We start from the raw sequence: 17,924 nt of genomic DNA, 5'->3' as shown, positions 1-17,924 counted from the left end.
CGTCGAGATTTGTATGTTATGTCGAACGGGAGGGGCTCAATGGCCCATTTGGCAATCCGGCCCGTAGCGTCGCGGTTGTTTATAATATCATTAAGTGGCACTTCTGAGGCTACTGTAATCGAACACTCTTGAAAGTAGTGTCGCAGCTTCCGGGATGCATGAATACCGCATAGGCTATCTTTTGATAATGTGGGTACCGTGATTTGCATGGAGTGAGGACAGTGGATACATAGTATACCGACTTTTGAAGAGGGAATTTGTGTTCATCTGCTTCTTATTCGACAACGAGCACTGCGCTGACAACTTGATGAGTTGCCGCTATGTACAACAGCATTGGTTCACCGATGTTTGGCGCGGCCAGGATTGGGTTGGTTGCCAAAATGACTTTTATTTCTTCCAGTCCGGCTATGGCCGCGGCTGTCCACTCGAAGTGTTCGGTGCGCCGAAGGAGGCGATAAAGGGGTAAAGCCTTTTCTCCTAAGCGGGAGATAAATCGGCTTAGAGCCGCCACGCATCCAGTTAACTTCTGGATTTGCTTGAGGTCTGTTGGGGTGGCCAACTGTGACAAAGCTCGGATTTTGGCCGGATTAGCCTCAATACCTCTACTGGAGACAATAAAGCCCAGGAGCTTTCCGGTTGGTACGCCGAAAACGCATTTTTCCGGATTGAGCTTGATGTCGTATGTTCGGAGGTTGTCGAATGTGAGCCTCAAGTCGTCTATCAAAGAGTCGACGTGTTTGGTTTTGACGACCACATCGTCTATGTATGCCTCTACTGTTTCGCCGATTTGTTTCTCCAGACATGTCTGAATCATGCGCTGATATGTTGCGTCGGCGTTTTTGAGCCCAAAAGGCATTGTGTTAAAATAGAAGGGACCGTATGGTGTGATGAATGCCGTTGCGGCATGGTCGGACTCCGCCATCTTGATTTGGTGGTAACCGGAGTATGCGTCGAGAAAACACAATGACTCGTGTCCTGCAGTAGCATCAATGATTTGATCGATGCGTGGGAGGGGGAAGGGATCCTTTGGGCAAGCTTTATTGAGGTCTTTAAAATGAACACAAAGGCGCCATGATTTGTCCTTCTTTGGTACCATCACCAGATTTGCTAGCCAGTTCGGGTGTTTTATTTCTCTGATGAATCCGGCCTCCAATAACTTGGCTAGTTCCTCTCCCATGGCCTGTCTCTTAGGTTCGGAGAAAAGCCGGAGAGTTTGCTTGACCGGCTTAAATCCCTTTAGGATGTTGAGGCTATGCTCGGCCAGCCCGCGTGGGATTCTTGGCATGTCTGAGGGGTGCCAGGCGAATATGTCCCAGTTCTCGCGCAGGAACTCTCGTAGTGCGGCGTCCACAACGGGGTTTAACTATGCCCCGATGGAGGCTGTTTTTGTAGGGTCCGTTGGGTGGACTTGAAATTTGACTATTTCATCCGCTGGTTTAAAAGAGGTGGACTTGGATCTCTTGTCAAGTATCACGTCGTCCTTGTCCACTATAGAGCGTAGCGTGGTTAATACCTCGGCCGAGAGGGCTTCAGATAATGCCTCGAGGGCTAGTGCGGCTGTTTTGTTTTCGGCACGGAGTGCTGTGTCCGGATCACTGGCGAGAGTGATGATTCCGTTGGGCCCGGGCATTTTGAGCTTCATGTACCCATAATGGGGTACGCTTGGAAGATTGTGAATGCCTCCCGTCCTAAAAGAGCGTGATAACCACTGCTGAACGGGGCCACTTGGAATGTGATTTCTTCGGACCTGTAATTATCCGGCGTGCCGAATACCACATCTAGTGTGATTTTCCCAGCACAGCGTGCTTCCGGACTGGGTATGATTCCTCAAAGGTTGTGCTACTTTGCTCAATGCGGCTCCAGTCTATTTCCATCTTTTGAAGAGTTTCCTCATAGATACGGTTTAATCCACTGCCGCCGTCCATGAGTACTTTGGTGAGTCGAAAGCCGTCCACGATTGGACTGAGGACCAGTGCGGCTGGTGCTCGGGCTGTTCGGAATTTAGGTTCGTCACTGGCATTGAAGGTAATAGCCATGTCACTCCATGGATTTACTGCCGCTATGTGGAAGATTTCGGCCACGCTTCGGAGTGTTCGCTTGCGCCTATTATTTGACGCGAAGGTCTCGAAGACTGTTGACACCGTATTGTTATCCACGGGATGGTGCTCTGTGGTATTTGGGATAAGAAGATCCTCACCACTTTTGGCCACCTGCCGGAGTATCCAACATGCTCTAAGGTTGTGCGTTGGTATTGTATCCGCTGTACCGTCAATTTTGCAGGGTCTGATGAGCCATCCCTCCAGTACGGTTCCATGCCCTATAGAGGGTTTTTGCTTTTTGGTAGTTAACCCGGGTGTATTGTGATAATGCACCCTTTTATTTCAGACTGGGTTTGTATTCAGGGCCGGATTATCCCAAAAGTTTGTTTCGGTTTTCCAGGCACTTTCCATCACACAGTACTTTCGTACTATGGACGCCAAGTCAGCGAAGCGTGTTATCTCACGGCGATTTATGGCGTTAAGGATTCCCTTGTCCGTGCAATTATTGCAGAAAAATAGGATTGCGTCTTCCTCGCGACAGTCCTTATCCTTGTTTATCGCAAGAAGGAATCTGGCCCAATAGTGATGTACTGTTTTCTGGGGATCGATGTGGGAAAGACCGCTTATGTTTGGGTGGGTGGGTGGAATTGAATCCGAACCCTTACCCGATCTGGGATCCAGGGGCCGAGGATGGCAATGGGTCGGGTTCGGCTCGGGTTGAACAATATCAAATCCATATCCAAATCCATGAAGACATTATGTGCCCGTCCATAAAAAAATCCATGGGCGAAAAATTATATCCATGTCCAAACCCGATGAATATCCACTGGGTATGGATATCCATCGGGTTCTCTTAGCACATATACATCAGACGAAGCACAACATTCACATAAGTTCTCAAATTCTCACAAAATGATGTAGCACAAGTTCATAACATCAAACAAGCTCTTAGATTCTCACAAAATGACATAGGCAAGTCCACATCACCAAATAAGCTCTCAGATTCTCACAAAATGACATAACATGAAATAAACGTAAGTACACAATTCTGTATCCTCGCAGAATGTCATATTAAGAACACAACATCATTTCTCAATCTCGATTTCTCACAAAATGGCATAGCACAACATCAAGTAAGCACATGTACAACCATGCGTCACCTCCCATTCTTCACCCCAATGTTCTAGGCTTCCGTTATGTTGAGCTACCAGCAGAGTGAACATTTCTAGGGCTAACTGCAACAGGGCCTTGTGCTCCATCATGAGAAGATATTGAATTGTACATGCAAAAAAAAAGACAATCTCCAATTTCTGTTAAAGTGAGCCAAGTACATAATGTCTAAACTGTACAGATTTGAAAATATTGTGTTATCTAAATTGTAATTAATGGTAATTACCAACCTAAAATATTTTTTGTATCTTTCCTCTTTTAGGGAATATAAGATAGAATTGCCCAGATTACAAGTCAAATTCCAATGAATCTTAGACATTCACAACCCTGTAGGTTAAAATACACTGACGTGGTAAAACATAATTGCTAATTAACATGCATAGATACAGATCACGCCATGTATCCCAATATGATATGTGCTCATTTGGTAACCAACGAAAATTACCTAACTCTGTAAATCTCTTCCAATTTGTACTGTGAACTGCAACAAATACTTAATTTGCAAACATACAAGAAAGGTATTCAGGGAACACAAAAATTACTGCTGCTCCAATTACTGCTGTAAACCAAAAGAAACACTTAATTTTAGACAATAGTGGGAGGGATTCAAGGAACAAAAATACTAATACTACTCCCATTACTACTATAAACTGAAAGAAATACTTGATTTGCAGACTTACATGAGAGGGATCCACAAACAAAAAAGATCACAACTTCTCCAAATACTACTCTAAACTAAAAGAAATACTTAATTTGCAGACATGGTGAGAGGGGTTCAGGGAACAAGCACATGTTGCACAACCACGTACAGGAACACCAGAATATGTGAGAGATATTCATCAGCAAACAAGAAAACCTTATCCTGACTGATGTCTGTTTGGTGTGTTCCTCACCTCCTCGGCACGGTCATGGTCATCTACTTGGTCTGCACCCGTATCCCTACACCCCCGTGCTCCTGGTCCTGCACGCAGCAGCGATTTTGTATGTCGCGCCGTTCCGCATAGGTTTGCTCTCCATCGCAGGTCGGAGACTTGCGTCGGCCCGCCGCAGTACGCCTACGTGCGAGGAGCAGCCGATGAAGGGGTCCAGAGGATTTGGAGTTGGGCTAGGTGGCGCTGGATGCTGAAGTGTTGCACGCTTACACTGCACCATATGTAGAGGTAAAGGCTAGCGACACCGGCGGCTGCATCTTGGGCTGCGCGAGGAGCAAGTCGAGGAGACGGAGATTATGCTTAATGGTGAGATGTTTAACGAGGAGATAGAGGAATAAGAAGAGGCAGAGTAAGTTACGGTGGGGATTGCACAATTTCTTTTCACTTTTTATAAAGAAAAAATACATTGGAAGATGGAATAATGGGAATCATCAAATTTTGCCACACAAGTCATACTATCGGGTCGGGTTTGGGTATATCCACGGATACATAATTATATCCATGCCCTACCCGGGAGTAAACAGGTCGGGTATGGATGCTGCCCATGGGCGTATAAATGTACCCAAACCCTATCCATTCGGATCGGGTATCCGCGGGTATCCATGTCCATGGATAAAATTGCCATTCTTATCCGTATTGTCTAGCTTGCCTTCCACGCCAAGTAGAGTCCCATCCGGACACAAGACGAAGTCTTCAATCTTGTATCTTCATAGTCCAGCAGTCCGGCCAAAGGATATAATCCGGTTGTCCGGAGACCCCCTAATCCAGGACTCCCTCACTTGCACCAGTCCATAAATGGATCGCTGGAGCTTGCACACTTTGTTAGCACCCTTTGGATTGATAAAACCTTCAGATTGTATCATATACAACTCTTCTTCCAGAAATCCATTCAGGAATGCAGTCTTTACATTCAATTGCCAAATTTCATAATCATAAAATGCGGCAATAGCTAACATGATACGGACGGACTTAAGCATCGCTACGGGGGAGAAGGTCTCATCGTAGTCAACTCCTTGAACTTGTCGAAAACCTTTCGCAACAAGTCGAGCTTTGTAGACAGTAACATTACCGTGAGCGTCTGTCTTCTTCTTGAAGATCCATTTATTCTTGATGGCTTGTCGATCATCGGGCAAGCCAACCAAAGTCCACACTTTGTTCTCATACATGGATCCCATCTCAGATTTCATGGCCTCAAACCATTTTGTGGAATCTGGGCTCATCATCGCTTTCTCATAGTTCGTAGGTTCGTCATGATCTAGTAACATGACCTCCAGAACAGGATTACCGTATCACTCTGGTGCGGATCTTACTCTGGTTGACCTACGAGGTTCGGTAGTAACTTGATCTGAAGTTTCATGATCATCATCATTAGCTTCCTCACTAATTGGTGTAGATGTCACAGGAACCGGTTTCTGCGATGAACTACTTTCCAATAAGGGAGCAGGTACAATTACCTCATCAAGTTCTACTTTCCTCCCACTCACTTCTTTCGAGAGAAACTCCTTCTCTAGAAAATATCCATTCTTAGCAACGAATGTCTTGTCTTCGGATCTGTGATAGAAGGTGTACCCAACAGTTTCCTTTGGGTATCCTATGAAGACACATTTCCCTAATTTGGATTCGAGCTTATCAGGTTGAAGCTTTTTCACATAAGCGTCACATCCCCAAACTTTAAGAAACAACAATTTTGGTTTTTTGCCAAACCATAGTTCATAAGGTGTCGTCTCAAGGGATTTTGATGGTGCCCTATTTAACATGAATGCGGCCGTCTCTAAAGCATAACCCCAAAATGATAGCGGTAAATCAGTAAGAGACATCATAGATCGCACCATATCTAGTAAAGTACAATTACGACGTTCGGACACACCATTACGCTGTGGTGTTCCGGATGGCGTGAGTTGTGAAACTATTCCGCATTGTTTCAAATGTAGACCAAATTTGTAACTCAAATATTCTCCTCCACGATCAGATCGTAGAAACTTTATTTTCTTGTTACGATGATTTTCAACTTCGCTCTGAAATTCTTTGAACTTTTCAAATGTTTCAGACTTATGTTTCATTAAGTAGATATACCCATATCTGCTTAAATCATCTGTGAAGGTGAGAAAATAACGATACCCGCCGCGAGCCTCAACATTCATTGGACCACATACATCAGTATATATGATCTCCAACAAATCAGTTGCCCGCTCCATAGTTCCAGAGAACGACGCTTTAGTCATCTTGCCCATGAGGCATGGTTCGCAAGTACCAAGTGATTCATAATCAAGTGATTTCAAAAGTCCATCAGTATGGAGTTTCTTCATGCGCTTTATACCAATATAACCCAAACGGCAGTGCCACAAATAAGTTGCACCATCATTATCAACTCTACATCTTTTGGCTTCAACATTATGAATATGTGTATCACTACTATCGAGATTCATCAAAAATAGACCACTCTTTAAGGGTGCATGACCATAAAAGATATTACTCATATAAATAGAACAACCATTATTCTCAGATTTAAATGAATAACCATCTCGCATTAAACAAGATCCAGATATAATGTTCATGCTCGACGCTGGCACCAAATAACAATTACGACTTTGGAACCATTTCCCATGCGCATCGTCACCTCGTCCTTAGCCAGTGTTCGCTTAATCCGTAGTCCCTGTTTCGAGTTGCAAATATTAACAACAGAACCAGTATCAAATACCCAGGTGCTACTGCGAGCTCTGGTAAGGTACACATCAGTAACATGTATATCACATATACCTTTGTTCACCTTGCCATCCTTCTTATCCGCCAAATACTTGGGGCAGTTCCGCTTCCAGTGACCAGTCTGTTTGCAGTAGAAGCACTCAGTCTCAGGCTTAGGTCCAGACTTGGGTTTCTTCTCCTGAGCAGCAACTTGTTTGCTGTTCTTCTTGAAGTTCCCCTTCTTCTTCCCTTTGCCCTTTTTCTTGAAACTAGCGGTCTTATTGACCATCAACACTTGATGCTCCTTTTTAATTTCTACCTCCGCAACTTTTAGCATTGCGAAGAGCTCGGGAATTGTCTTATTCATCCCTTGCATATTATAGTTCATCACGAAGCTTTTGTATCTTGATGTTAGTGATTGAAGAACTCTGTCAATGACACTATCAACAGGAAGATTAACTCCCAGTTGAGTCAAGTGATTATGATACGCAGACATTTTGAGTATATGCTCACTGACAGAACTATTCTCCTCCATCTTGCAGCTATAGAACTTATTGGAGACTTCATATCTCTCAATCCGGGCATTTGCTTGAAATATTAACTTCAACTCCTGGAACATCTCATATGCTCCATGACGTTCAAAGCGTCGTTGAAGTCCCGGTTCTAAGCCGTAAAGCATGGCACACTGAACTATCGAGTAGTCATCAGCTTTGCTCTGCCAGGTGTTCATAACATCTGGTGTTGCTCCAGCAGCAGGTTTGGCACTCAGCGGTGCTTCCAGGACGTAATTCTTCTGTGCAGCAATGAGGATAATCCTCAAGTTACGAACCCAGTCCGTGTAATTGCTACCATCATCTTTCAACTTTGCTTTCTCAAGGAACGTATTAAAATTCAACGGAACAACAGCACGAGCCATCTATCTACAACAAACATAGACATGCAAAATACTATCAGGTACTAAGTTCATGATAAATTTAAGTTCAATTAATCATATTACTTAAGGACTCCCACTTAGATAGACATCTCTCTAATCATCTAAGTGATCACGTGATCCAAATCAACACAGACCATAACCGATCATCACGTGAAATGGAGTAGTTTTCAATGGTGAACATCATTATGTTGATCATATCTACTATATGATTCACGCTCGACCTTTCGGTCTCAGTGTTCCGAGGCCATATCTGCATATGCTAGGCTCGTCAAGTTTAACCTGAGTATTCTGCGTGTGCAAAACTGGCTTGCATCCGTTGTACATGGACGTAGAGCTTATCACACCCGATCATCACGTGGTGTCTGGGCACGACGAACTTTGGCAACGGTGCATACTCAGGAAGAACACTTTTATCTTGAAATTTAGTGAGAGATCATCTTATAATGCTACCATCAATCAAAGCAAAATAAGATGCATAAAAGATAAACATCACATGCAATCAATATAAGTGATATGATATGGCCATCACCATCTTGTGCTTGTGATCTTCATCTCCGAAGCACCGTCATGATCACTATCGTCACCGGCGCGACACCTTGATCTCCATCGTAGTATCGTTGTCATCTCGCCAACTATTGCTTCTACGACTATCGCTACCGCTTAGTGATAAAGTAAGGCAATTACAGGGCGATTGCATTGCATACAGTAAAGCGACAACCATATGGCTCCTACCAGTTGCCGATAACTCGGTTACAAAACATGATCATCTCATACAATAAAATATAGCATCATGTCTTGATCATATCACATCACAACATGCCCTGCAAAAACAAGTTAGGCGTCCTCTACTTTGTTGTTGCAAGTTTTACGTGACTGCTATGTGCTGAGCAAGAACCGTTCTTACCTACGCATCAAAACCACAATGATAGTTCGTCAAGTTAGTGCTATTTTAACCTTCTCAAGGACCGGGCATAGTCACACTCGGTTCAACTAAAGTTGGAGAAACTCGCACCCGCCAGCCACTTGTGTGCAAAGCACGTCGGTAGAACCAGTCTCGCGTAAGCGTACGCGTAATGTCGGTCCGGGCCGCCTCATCCAACAATACCGCCGAACCAAAGTATGACATGCTGGTAAGCAGTATGACTTGTATCGCCCACAACTCACTTGTGTTCTACTCGTGCATATAACATCAACGCATAAAACCTGGCTCGGATGCCACTGTTGGGGAACGTAGTAATTTCAAAAAAATTCCTACGCACACGCAAGATCATGGTGATGCATAGCAACGAGAGGGGAGAGTGTGTCCACGTACCCTCGTAGACCGAGAGCGGAAGCGTTAGCACAACGCGGTTGATGTAGTCATATGTCTTCACGATCCGACCGATTAAGTACCGAACGCACGACACCTCTGAGTTCTGCACACGTTCAACTCGATGACGTCCCTCGAACTCCGATCCAGCCGAGCTTTGAGGGAGAGTTCCATCAACACAACAGCGTGGTGACGATGTTGATGTTCTACCGTCGCAGGACTTCGCCTAAGCACCGCTATGATATTATCGAGGTGGACTATGGTGGAGAGGGGCACCACACACGGCTAAAAGATTCAAGAGATCAATTGTTGTGTCTCCAAGGGGTGCCTCCCTCCGCGTATATAAAGGAGTGGAGGAGGAGGAGGGGGCCGGCCACCCTAGGCGCTCCCCATGAGGAGTCCTACTCCCACCGGGAGTAGGACTCTCCCTTTCCATGTGGGAGTAGGAGAGGAGAGGGAAGGAAAGAGAGAGGGGAAAGGAAAGGGGGGCGCCGCCCCCCTCCTTGTCCAATTCGGACTGGGGGAGGGGGCGCGCGACTGCCCTTTGTCCGCCCCTCCTCTTCTCCATTAGGGCCCAATAGGCCCATTAGTCTCCCCGGGGGGTTCCGGTAACCCCCGGTACTCCGGTATATGCCCGAAAATCCCCGAAACCATTCCGGTGTCCGAACATAGTCGTCCAATATATCGATCTTTATGTCTCGACCATTTCAAGACTCCTCGTTATGTCCGTGATCATATCCGGGACTCCGAACTACCTTCGGTACATCAAAAACCATAAACTCACAATATAACTGTTATCGAACTTTAAGCGTGCGGACCCTACGGGTTCGAGAACTATGTAGACATGACCGAGACACGTCTCCGGTCAATAACCAATAGCGGAACCTGGATGCTCATATTGGCTCCTACATATTCTACGAAGATCTTTATCGGTCAAACCGCATAACAACATGCGTTGTTCCCTTTGTCATCGGTATGTTACTTGCCCGAGATTCGATCGTCGGTATCTCAATACCTAGTTCAATCTCGTTGCCGGCAAGTCTCTTTACTCGTTCCGTAACACATCATCCCGCAACTAACGCATTAGTTGCAATGCTTGCAAGGCTTAAGTGATGTGTATTACCGAGTGGGCCTAGAGATACCTCTCCGACAATCGGAGTGATAAATCCTAATGTCGAAATACGCCAACCCAACAAGTACGTTCGGAGACACCTGTAGAGCACCTTTATAATCACCCAATTACATTGTGACATTTGGTAGCACACAAAGTGTTCCTCCGGTAAACGGGAGTTGCATAATCTCATAGTCATAGGAACATGTATAAGTCATGAAGAAAGCAATAGCAACAAACTAAACGATCAAGTGCTAAGCTAACGGAATGGGTCAAGTCAATCACATCATTCTCCTAATGATGTGATCCCGTTAATCAAATGACAACTCTTTGTCTATGGCTAGGAAACATAACCATCTTTGATCAACGAGCTAGTCAAGTAGAGGCATACTAGTGACACTCTGTTTGTATGTATTCACACATGTATCATGTTTCCAGTTAATACAATTCTAGCATGAATAATAAACATTTATCATGATATAAGGAAATAAATAATAACTTTATTATTGCCTCTAGGGCATATTTCCTTCAGATACCATATTGGGCTAGTGTGAATCTTGGTAGGACTCCGGCCGGTTGATGACACAATCATCTCTCCTCTGAGCTCCCCAACAACATACATCACTTGCCTGAAGTACCTAGAGATGGTCTCCATTGATCTCCTGAAGGTGTTGTGCATATGAACCTCTGGTTATGACCAACAACATGAAGGAACATGGCTACTTGCTCTTCCACACTCGTGGGGATGCTATCTTCTAGTACCCCTGCTCCTGAAGGTCTGCACAAGCCTGGCACATAGTGCACTTTTCATTCGAAGCATCCACAGAGCTTCTATGTCATTGCAGTTGTAGATGTTGTTCAGATTCACCATCCTCTCCTGGTCCCGGGTAAACATTGGACCATAACGGATGAGAGGCCTCTCAGCACGATGAACAAATCTCTTGTGCATCAACATGAGCCATGCCTGAATCACAGCTATCAGTGCTGAAGCCAGAACTGGCAGCTTCATTCGTGCGTCCATAACCTAGTCAGCATCGAGGGTGCATTGAGAAATGGGGAAATTGATCCTATGCATTGCCTAACGACCTAACACATGGGGAAGGGAGCCATGTGGCTTACCGGAGACAGGGGGTGGCTGAGTCAAGGATGACCAGACGTTGTCCACGAGGAAGGGGAGAAGCAACTCCTGTTGTAGGAGATTGATGTTGTCGCGTTTGTTGCTGCTCTGCGCAGATCTGAGTAACCACCGCCGCCGGTGCTAAGAAAAGAGGAGGAGCCTTTCATAGAGCTACTGGCGACCGAGTAAATTGGGGTGGGGGGGGGGGTTAGCTAGATTTGGCGCCATGCCGCCACGCATGATTTCCATCTCCCGCCATCTCCAATTGATTTCGCCTCGCTCCCTCGTGTGCAAGTTGCATCCCTTTTGCTCCGCACTTAGCCTGGCTCGCTAAAAACTGCCAATTTGAGGGGTTTCAACAAGTCAGGCTCTGGACTGCTTTAAGGTTCATGCCGATGTGAGGCAGCCCACCTTGTATGCAACCTAACACGTTTTTGTTGGCTCAACTCGGCCTGGTTGAGATGTATGTGGGCTACCAAACACGCCCTACAAGTTTCACAATCCACATCCATCAAACAAACAAAAGGACCGGATGTCCGAACCAAATGACTCGTTTTGACCCCTCATTTTCGCATAGCGTGTGAAGATGTCACCATGCACCTGTTGAACAAATTTGGCCACATCTAGATCCAAGTCGTCAGCTTTCACCTACAAGACATTTCGTACCTCACACACCTGTTTGACCGCGAGCTTCCTTGCCTTGAGCTCCATCTTTTGTATGAAAGTGTTAAACCTCTCAGGGCCAGCCCTAAGGGGGAGGGGGGCAGGGAGCGCCCCCCGGATCCAGGGCCCCCCTCCCCAGGCATGCAGCTAGCCCATTGGCATGTTCGGCAGAGAGACGTAGTTTAGGGATGCGGTTGTTTTCTTCGATCCCAGTGACCTTCCTTCGATCATGCAGATATAGCTTTCCTCCAATTGTGATTTGTGGACTTCATTGATTCCTGTTACCCCATGAGTAATACTATTATGTTTATCCTTTCAAATACATATCACTATTTCCGATTCTCTCGATCGTGGGTCAGTTGATGTTCCCGTTTCTCTCGCCGGTAGCAATCAACGAGTCCGGCGAGTTGCTCAAGGCCGAGGCAATACCTATTCCGGGGCCCCTGATCGCTGGACGCCAATGCACAATCTAGCGCCTCCCTGCCGCAAGTCCACGTTGCATAATCGTCCAACGCCAGTAGTCCAAATATCCGATGATCTACGACGATCCAACCGATCCAGGTACACCATATTACCGTATATTGCTAATTTAGTATTTTACCTTGGCATACACGATGCGTACATTGCATCGTTCAACATATGTATGTTGCTACTAGTGTTGTATAATCCATGGTACCCGGCGCCATGCTTTTCCCTTTGTTCTTTCTTTCTTCCGCTTGGACCTTTGTTACTTTGCTTTACTCCATCTTCATCATGAAAATTTTGGATGTATTTAACTGTTTACATCTAGCATTTCATATTTGTGTGTATTCATTAGAACCCAATACAACGTAGTTACATGCTACTCGAACAACGCGTCGAGTACACAATGTCAGAATTATGAGACATGCCCTAGGCATAGGCCGGTGGGTCTCAAGAGAGGATCACATTCGCGCAACAATGTAGATCATGTCACAACGGCACATATGAACGAATGTGAGCTCGGTATAAATCTCGTATTCACTATTGTTGCTATAATTATTATATTAAAGGACCCCCAAATTTACTGTCGTCTAGGGCCCCCAAAATCTCAGGACCGACCATGAAATTAACCTCTCCTTCTCTTTTTCTCCTTGAGCTTATTGCGCTTCGTATATGCATGTGCTCTAACTTGTCCGGTATATTAGTCGCCACCCCTTCTCATTCTTTCATTTCTTCCCCCTTGAGGCCTCGATCTCACCACACGGATGACCGGTGCAGGCCCTCCACTAACTCCACTGGTCGGATCATCAACATCATTCTCTTCTTCTTAATAATAGAATCAAAATTCGCCTGATTTCTATTAATTAACCGGACAATTCTTTTCTGCTTAAGAACGAGGCGAACAAATTATCTACGTTTTGAAAAAAATAATACTAGAATGTGCGCGCATGTTGCTCTGGATCTGAGAGCACCGAGACTGCAGCCAACTGTCCCTGCCTATTTAGCACGAAGAGCTGAACAGCTGGTGATTAGGCAGCCACCATGCCGCAGCCTATCGGTAATCCTGAAGGGAGACCCACCATAGAACTAAGAAGCACACCAATCTGGTGAATACTTGGTGCAGACCTGAACCGAAGTTTGTGAAACTGAACGTGGATGCAGCGTTTCATGCTGATGTAGGGGCTGGAGCAGTAGCCGCAGTTCTAAGAGATAGCAAGGGGAATTTTTTGGCTGCTCAATGCAAATACTTTCCTCATGCCTATGATGCTGTTACTTCGGAGGCAATGGCAATGAGGGAAGGGCTTATATTTGCAAACTCACTGGGATTTCCAAGGGTGAAAGCTGAATCGGACTCGCTCGTGGTGATACAATATTGCACAGGTGAAAGCAGATGGTGGGATGCAGCTGCTGCGATGTTTGCGGATTGCGTGGATGCGGCGTCACTTATCGGGAAGGTCAAGTTTAAACATTGCTTTAGATCTTGTAATCAGGCAGCGCATGAGCTAGCCAGCTTTTGTTTTTGTAATAAGATCTCAAACTCCTGGAATGATGAGGCCCCGGCCTGTATTATTTCCAGTTTGGTGGATGATGTAACTTCTGTTGATTATTAATAAAACTAGCCATGAAGGTCTTCCCTCAAAAAAAAAAGGGAAGGTTTCCCCCGTTCAAACAAGCTGCGAAGCCTTTGCATCCGGCGCATGGGAACGTTGTGCTTTCTTCTCTTAAGCAAGAAACAGAACAGTACTAATCTTGCCATGGAAGGCAAAGATGAAAATTCCAATCGGTTACCAACTTCAACTGTTAATGTGTTTAACGCTGTCAAATTGCACGAAAGAAGCAAAGTTTTGTGTGTCTTTGCTTGAACTCTTGATCCAAGATGTTAGCCAAACAACTGTTCTTGGGTTATAGACCTGAAGGAACTTCGCATAGTTTAGCCCTCAAGGCAAAGCAAGTCACAACTTATGAGGTGGGGCACTGGATATAGTACTGATGAGATTGTTTCATGGAGACTGAAGGAATGATGAAATCTTCTGAATGGGAAGTAAGAGAGCACAGGACATCAAGAATCTCCTTCTGAAGTTAATAATCCTCTTAGCTTCCCCCCTGGCAGGTTCTTTTATCTGTGGACTCGTGAGAGATAGAGCAAATAGGCACAGTGATCTACACTCATCTGATAACTCAATCCAATTGGATCAACGGGAAGAGGAAGGCGAAGAAATGGAGTCCCTGAATCAGGCGTCGCGAAAGCTGGTGCAAGCAGAGATCCCCTGCAGCACCGGTAGGCTTCTCAGAGGTGGACATGCAAGCCAGGCTTCTCTTACTGAAGAAATCACGGTGGCGCAGGCCACCGAGAGTTCATCAGAAGTTTCAGCCAACAACCGGGATGTTCAGGAAACGTCCGCCGGCACCGAAGAGGTCGAGAGCCTGAAGCGCGTGGTGTCGGCCCTCGAAGAGCGGGCCGCCGGCATCGAGTCGCGGTTCCGCGACTACTGTGACATGCAGGAGCAGGAGTCGACGTACCAGAAGATGCAGATCATGTGCCTGGGGATGAAGCTGGAGCTGCTGGAGTCCCGGAACCAGCGGCTTGAGGCAGGCGCCACGGAGATCCGGGCAGCCGCTGAAGAGTTCGCCGTGATGCGGGCGAATCTCGACGCGCTGCAGAGCAAATTCAGGAAAGTTACGAAGCAGAGCAAGCAAGAATTCGACGCCGTTGATGGAAGGATCCTGGCTCTGGATGCCCGGGAAGCAGAGATGGCGACGAGGTGCCAGGGCTTTGAGCAACTCATGGAGGAGATGAAGCAGCTGGTTTTGCAGATACAGAAGGAGAAAGGAACAAGCAGTGAGGTATTTTCTTCTTGGCTTCATGAATATTTCCTTCCATTTCCGTCTGATCAGGATCTCCTTGTGTGTGCACGCACGGCGTAGAATGCGGAGGACGTCGTGGAGAGGAGCATGCAGAGCGGCAAGGGCCTGCTGGAGGTGCTCCGGGGCCGGTGGGCGGCGGACATGGAAGAGCTGATCTACCTCGGCTGGATCACGGCGTGGCTGCAGCACGACCTGCTGGCCAGCGATGGCGAGGGCGGGACCGCCAAGGGCACGGCGGTGACTGGAGACCACGACGGTGAAACCATCCCGACGGCGGAGGGGCAGCGCGAGAAGGGGATGAAGATGGTAGCGGCGACCGCGCCGAGCAACGAGGTGAAGCTCTGCAAGACGTCGTCGTGCGGCGCGGCGGAGGAGTCGTGCATGGGGTTGGCGGGCTGCAGGATAGGGATCGGACGGCCGAGATTGCTCCGCAAGCTCAGAGGGTGGGCCAGGGGAAACGGCCCGAGCAAGAGCAGGAGGCCGTGCGCCATCGAAGGGCCCAGCAGTGAGTCCCAAATCTTCTAAAAAAAAGCAGCGAGTCCTAAATATTCCTAGTTCATTGATGCTGATTCATTAGCTTGTGATCACGTGAGAATAATGTGTGTTTGATATCAAAATAATGTGAGAATAATGTATGTTTGATCTCAATAAATGTGAGAATAATGTATGTCTGGGTCATTTTGCATTGAAATGTCTAAGAGAGAAAGAGGAGGAAGAAGAAGGTAGATGCAAATTTGTGGGACCCACCTGTAATAACGGTCAACTTAACTGTCAAAATATACGGAGTTAACTTTACCGCCACATAGGCCCCGCATGTCAAAAACATGTTTAAAATCATAAAAACGGCCATCAGTTTTACTTGATAGTTTTTTGCCACAAAATTCTGAAACAGTGTTAATTTTCGGTTACTTCCTGAAAATATGGTAGTTGTGTGGGACACAAACCCCCATTGTGGTAGTTTTTTTTTCCGTTAAATACTCCTAAAAGGCTTATATTTAGGTACCGAAGGAGTATCAAGCAAGATAGAATAAAACATTGAGCAATGTTGGCTGGACCAAAAGGAGGGACTCCACCTTAACCAAGCTTATTGCAGTCAAGATGAAGTATCTTATGCTTCTTCTAATTTTAATCCCAAATCCTAAGACGCAATATATTTCATTTTCTGAGGTAGTAATTCCGACAATGAGATTATACGGAATCTACCATTTATAACAGAGAAAACTCAGGTTTTTGTTACAGTATAAAATTGTTGGAGTAAGGTAGTATTTGCCTCTAGGCCATAGCCTCATTTAATACACATTGTACAAGCTTGTGGTGATTTTTAGCATAGGATTATCCCATCTTTTCAGTCATGTAATGTCGATGTTTACACAACTTGTAACTAAATCTTTAATTTATTAATGAGACATGATATTATCATGAAAAAAGTGTGTACTTACCTTGAAGTCTAAACTTGTATAGTTACAAACGGGATATCTTCATCAAAGGCACACATATGATGGTACCCTGAGTTGACAAAAGAATTGGAATCAACATATTGGAAAAACAACTGCAAAATTAAACAACCAAGGAGTTACGTTTGTCAAGAATTTTTTTTCGCTCTGATCCATATTATTTGTCGCTCAAAGAGATTTGTATCTGGACGTATTTTAGTGCTAGATACACCTGTTTGAGTGACAACTAATATGGATCGGAGGCAATACTTTTTGGGGGAGAAAAAGAACTGAAAAATTATCCATGTCCAATTACTGGAGATCACATCCCCGTTAAGGCACCATACATTTTTATTCGTTACCTTGTTCGGATCATGGAATACATATCCCTAATATGCGCATACAGTGAAAAAATTATAGCTAAACTAAAATCCACAAATCTACCTACACGTTGACACTATGACATACATGCAATTGTGCCATGATTAACAAGATAATAGGGGTAATTTGGTCGACATAGGTACTACTATGTGATTCAAATATCCCATGTGAAGAAAAGTAATAATATTTGACTAGAGCGGAAAGGAGAAAGTCCAAAACAAACACTGAAGTTGTAGACGAAATCTATATCAAATCCTTAACTTTGAATCCCGGAAATTGGCACTCTGAACTTGTAATCCCGGTGTATTTTTAGACCCTAGACCTGTTTGACACACTGGGAATACTACGACCCCGACCGGGATAACCGGCTACTCTCACGTATGAGATTTTGGGCCGGCCCACAATACCACAACAAGAATTCGGTGAAGTTTAAAAAAAGTTCACACATTTCTAAAATTGTTCAGAAGTTAAAAAATGTTTTTGTTTTCTATTTTTGGCACAAATTCAATTTACTGCCGTGTTTATAAAAAATGTTTGGAATTTTAAAATTCTATTCTCATTTTTAAAAACTATCGTGATTTAAAAAATCACATTTTCCAAACTATTTTCAGAATTTCATCTTTTATGTAAATGCTATGAAAAACGTTTCAATTTTCAAAAATTGTGTCAAATTTTTAAAATATTTTTTTTGGAATATTGTAGATTATTTATGTTTTGGGAAACTTTACATTTCAAAATTTTCATTTTTTTAGGAAATGTTCTGATTTTTTAGGAAGTTTTAAAAAGGTTGCTGTGTTTTTAGGGAAGTTTAAATAATGTTACTGTC

The 17,924-nt window shown here is 45.0% G+C and overlaps 1 protein-coding gene across 1 annotated transcript; it reads left to right on the top strand.

The window, feature by feature from the left end:
• The first annotated feature begins 14,447 nt into the window (after positions 1–14,447).
• Positions 14,448–15,955, top strand: LOC125554073 (uncharacterized). Its single transcript, XM_048717687.2, has 2 exons — positions 14,448–15,263; positions 15,345–15,955. Exons 1-2 carry the CDS (start codon positions 14,454–14,456, stop codon positions 15,807–15,809), a joined length of 1,275 nt encoding a protein of 424 aa, XP_048573644.2. The 5' UTR covers positions 14,448–14,453; the 3' UTR covers positions 15,810–15,955.
• Positions 15,956–17,924: the final 1,969 nt, after the last annotated feature.

Source organism: Triticum urartu, chromosome 4A (genome assembly GCF_056163025.1).
Source record: "Triticum urartu cultivar PI428250 chromosome 4A, HENAU_Tu73, whole genome shotgun sequence".
Classification (NCBI taxonomy): domain Eukaryota; kingdom Viridiplantae; phylum Streptophyta; class Magnoliopsida; order Poales; family Poaceae; genus Triticum; species Triticum urartu.
Note: the sequence above shows the minus strand (reverse complement) of the source record. Positions and strands in the feature narration are given on the sequence as shown.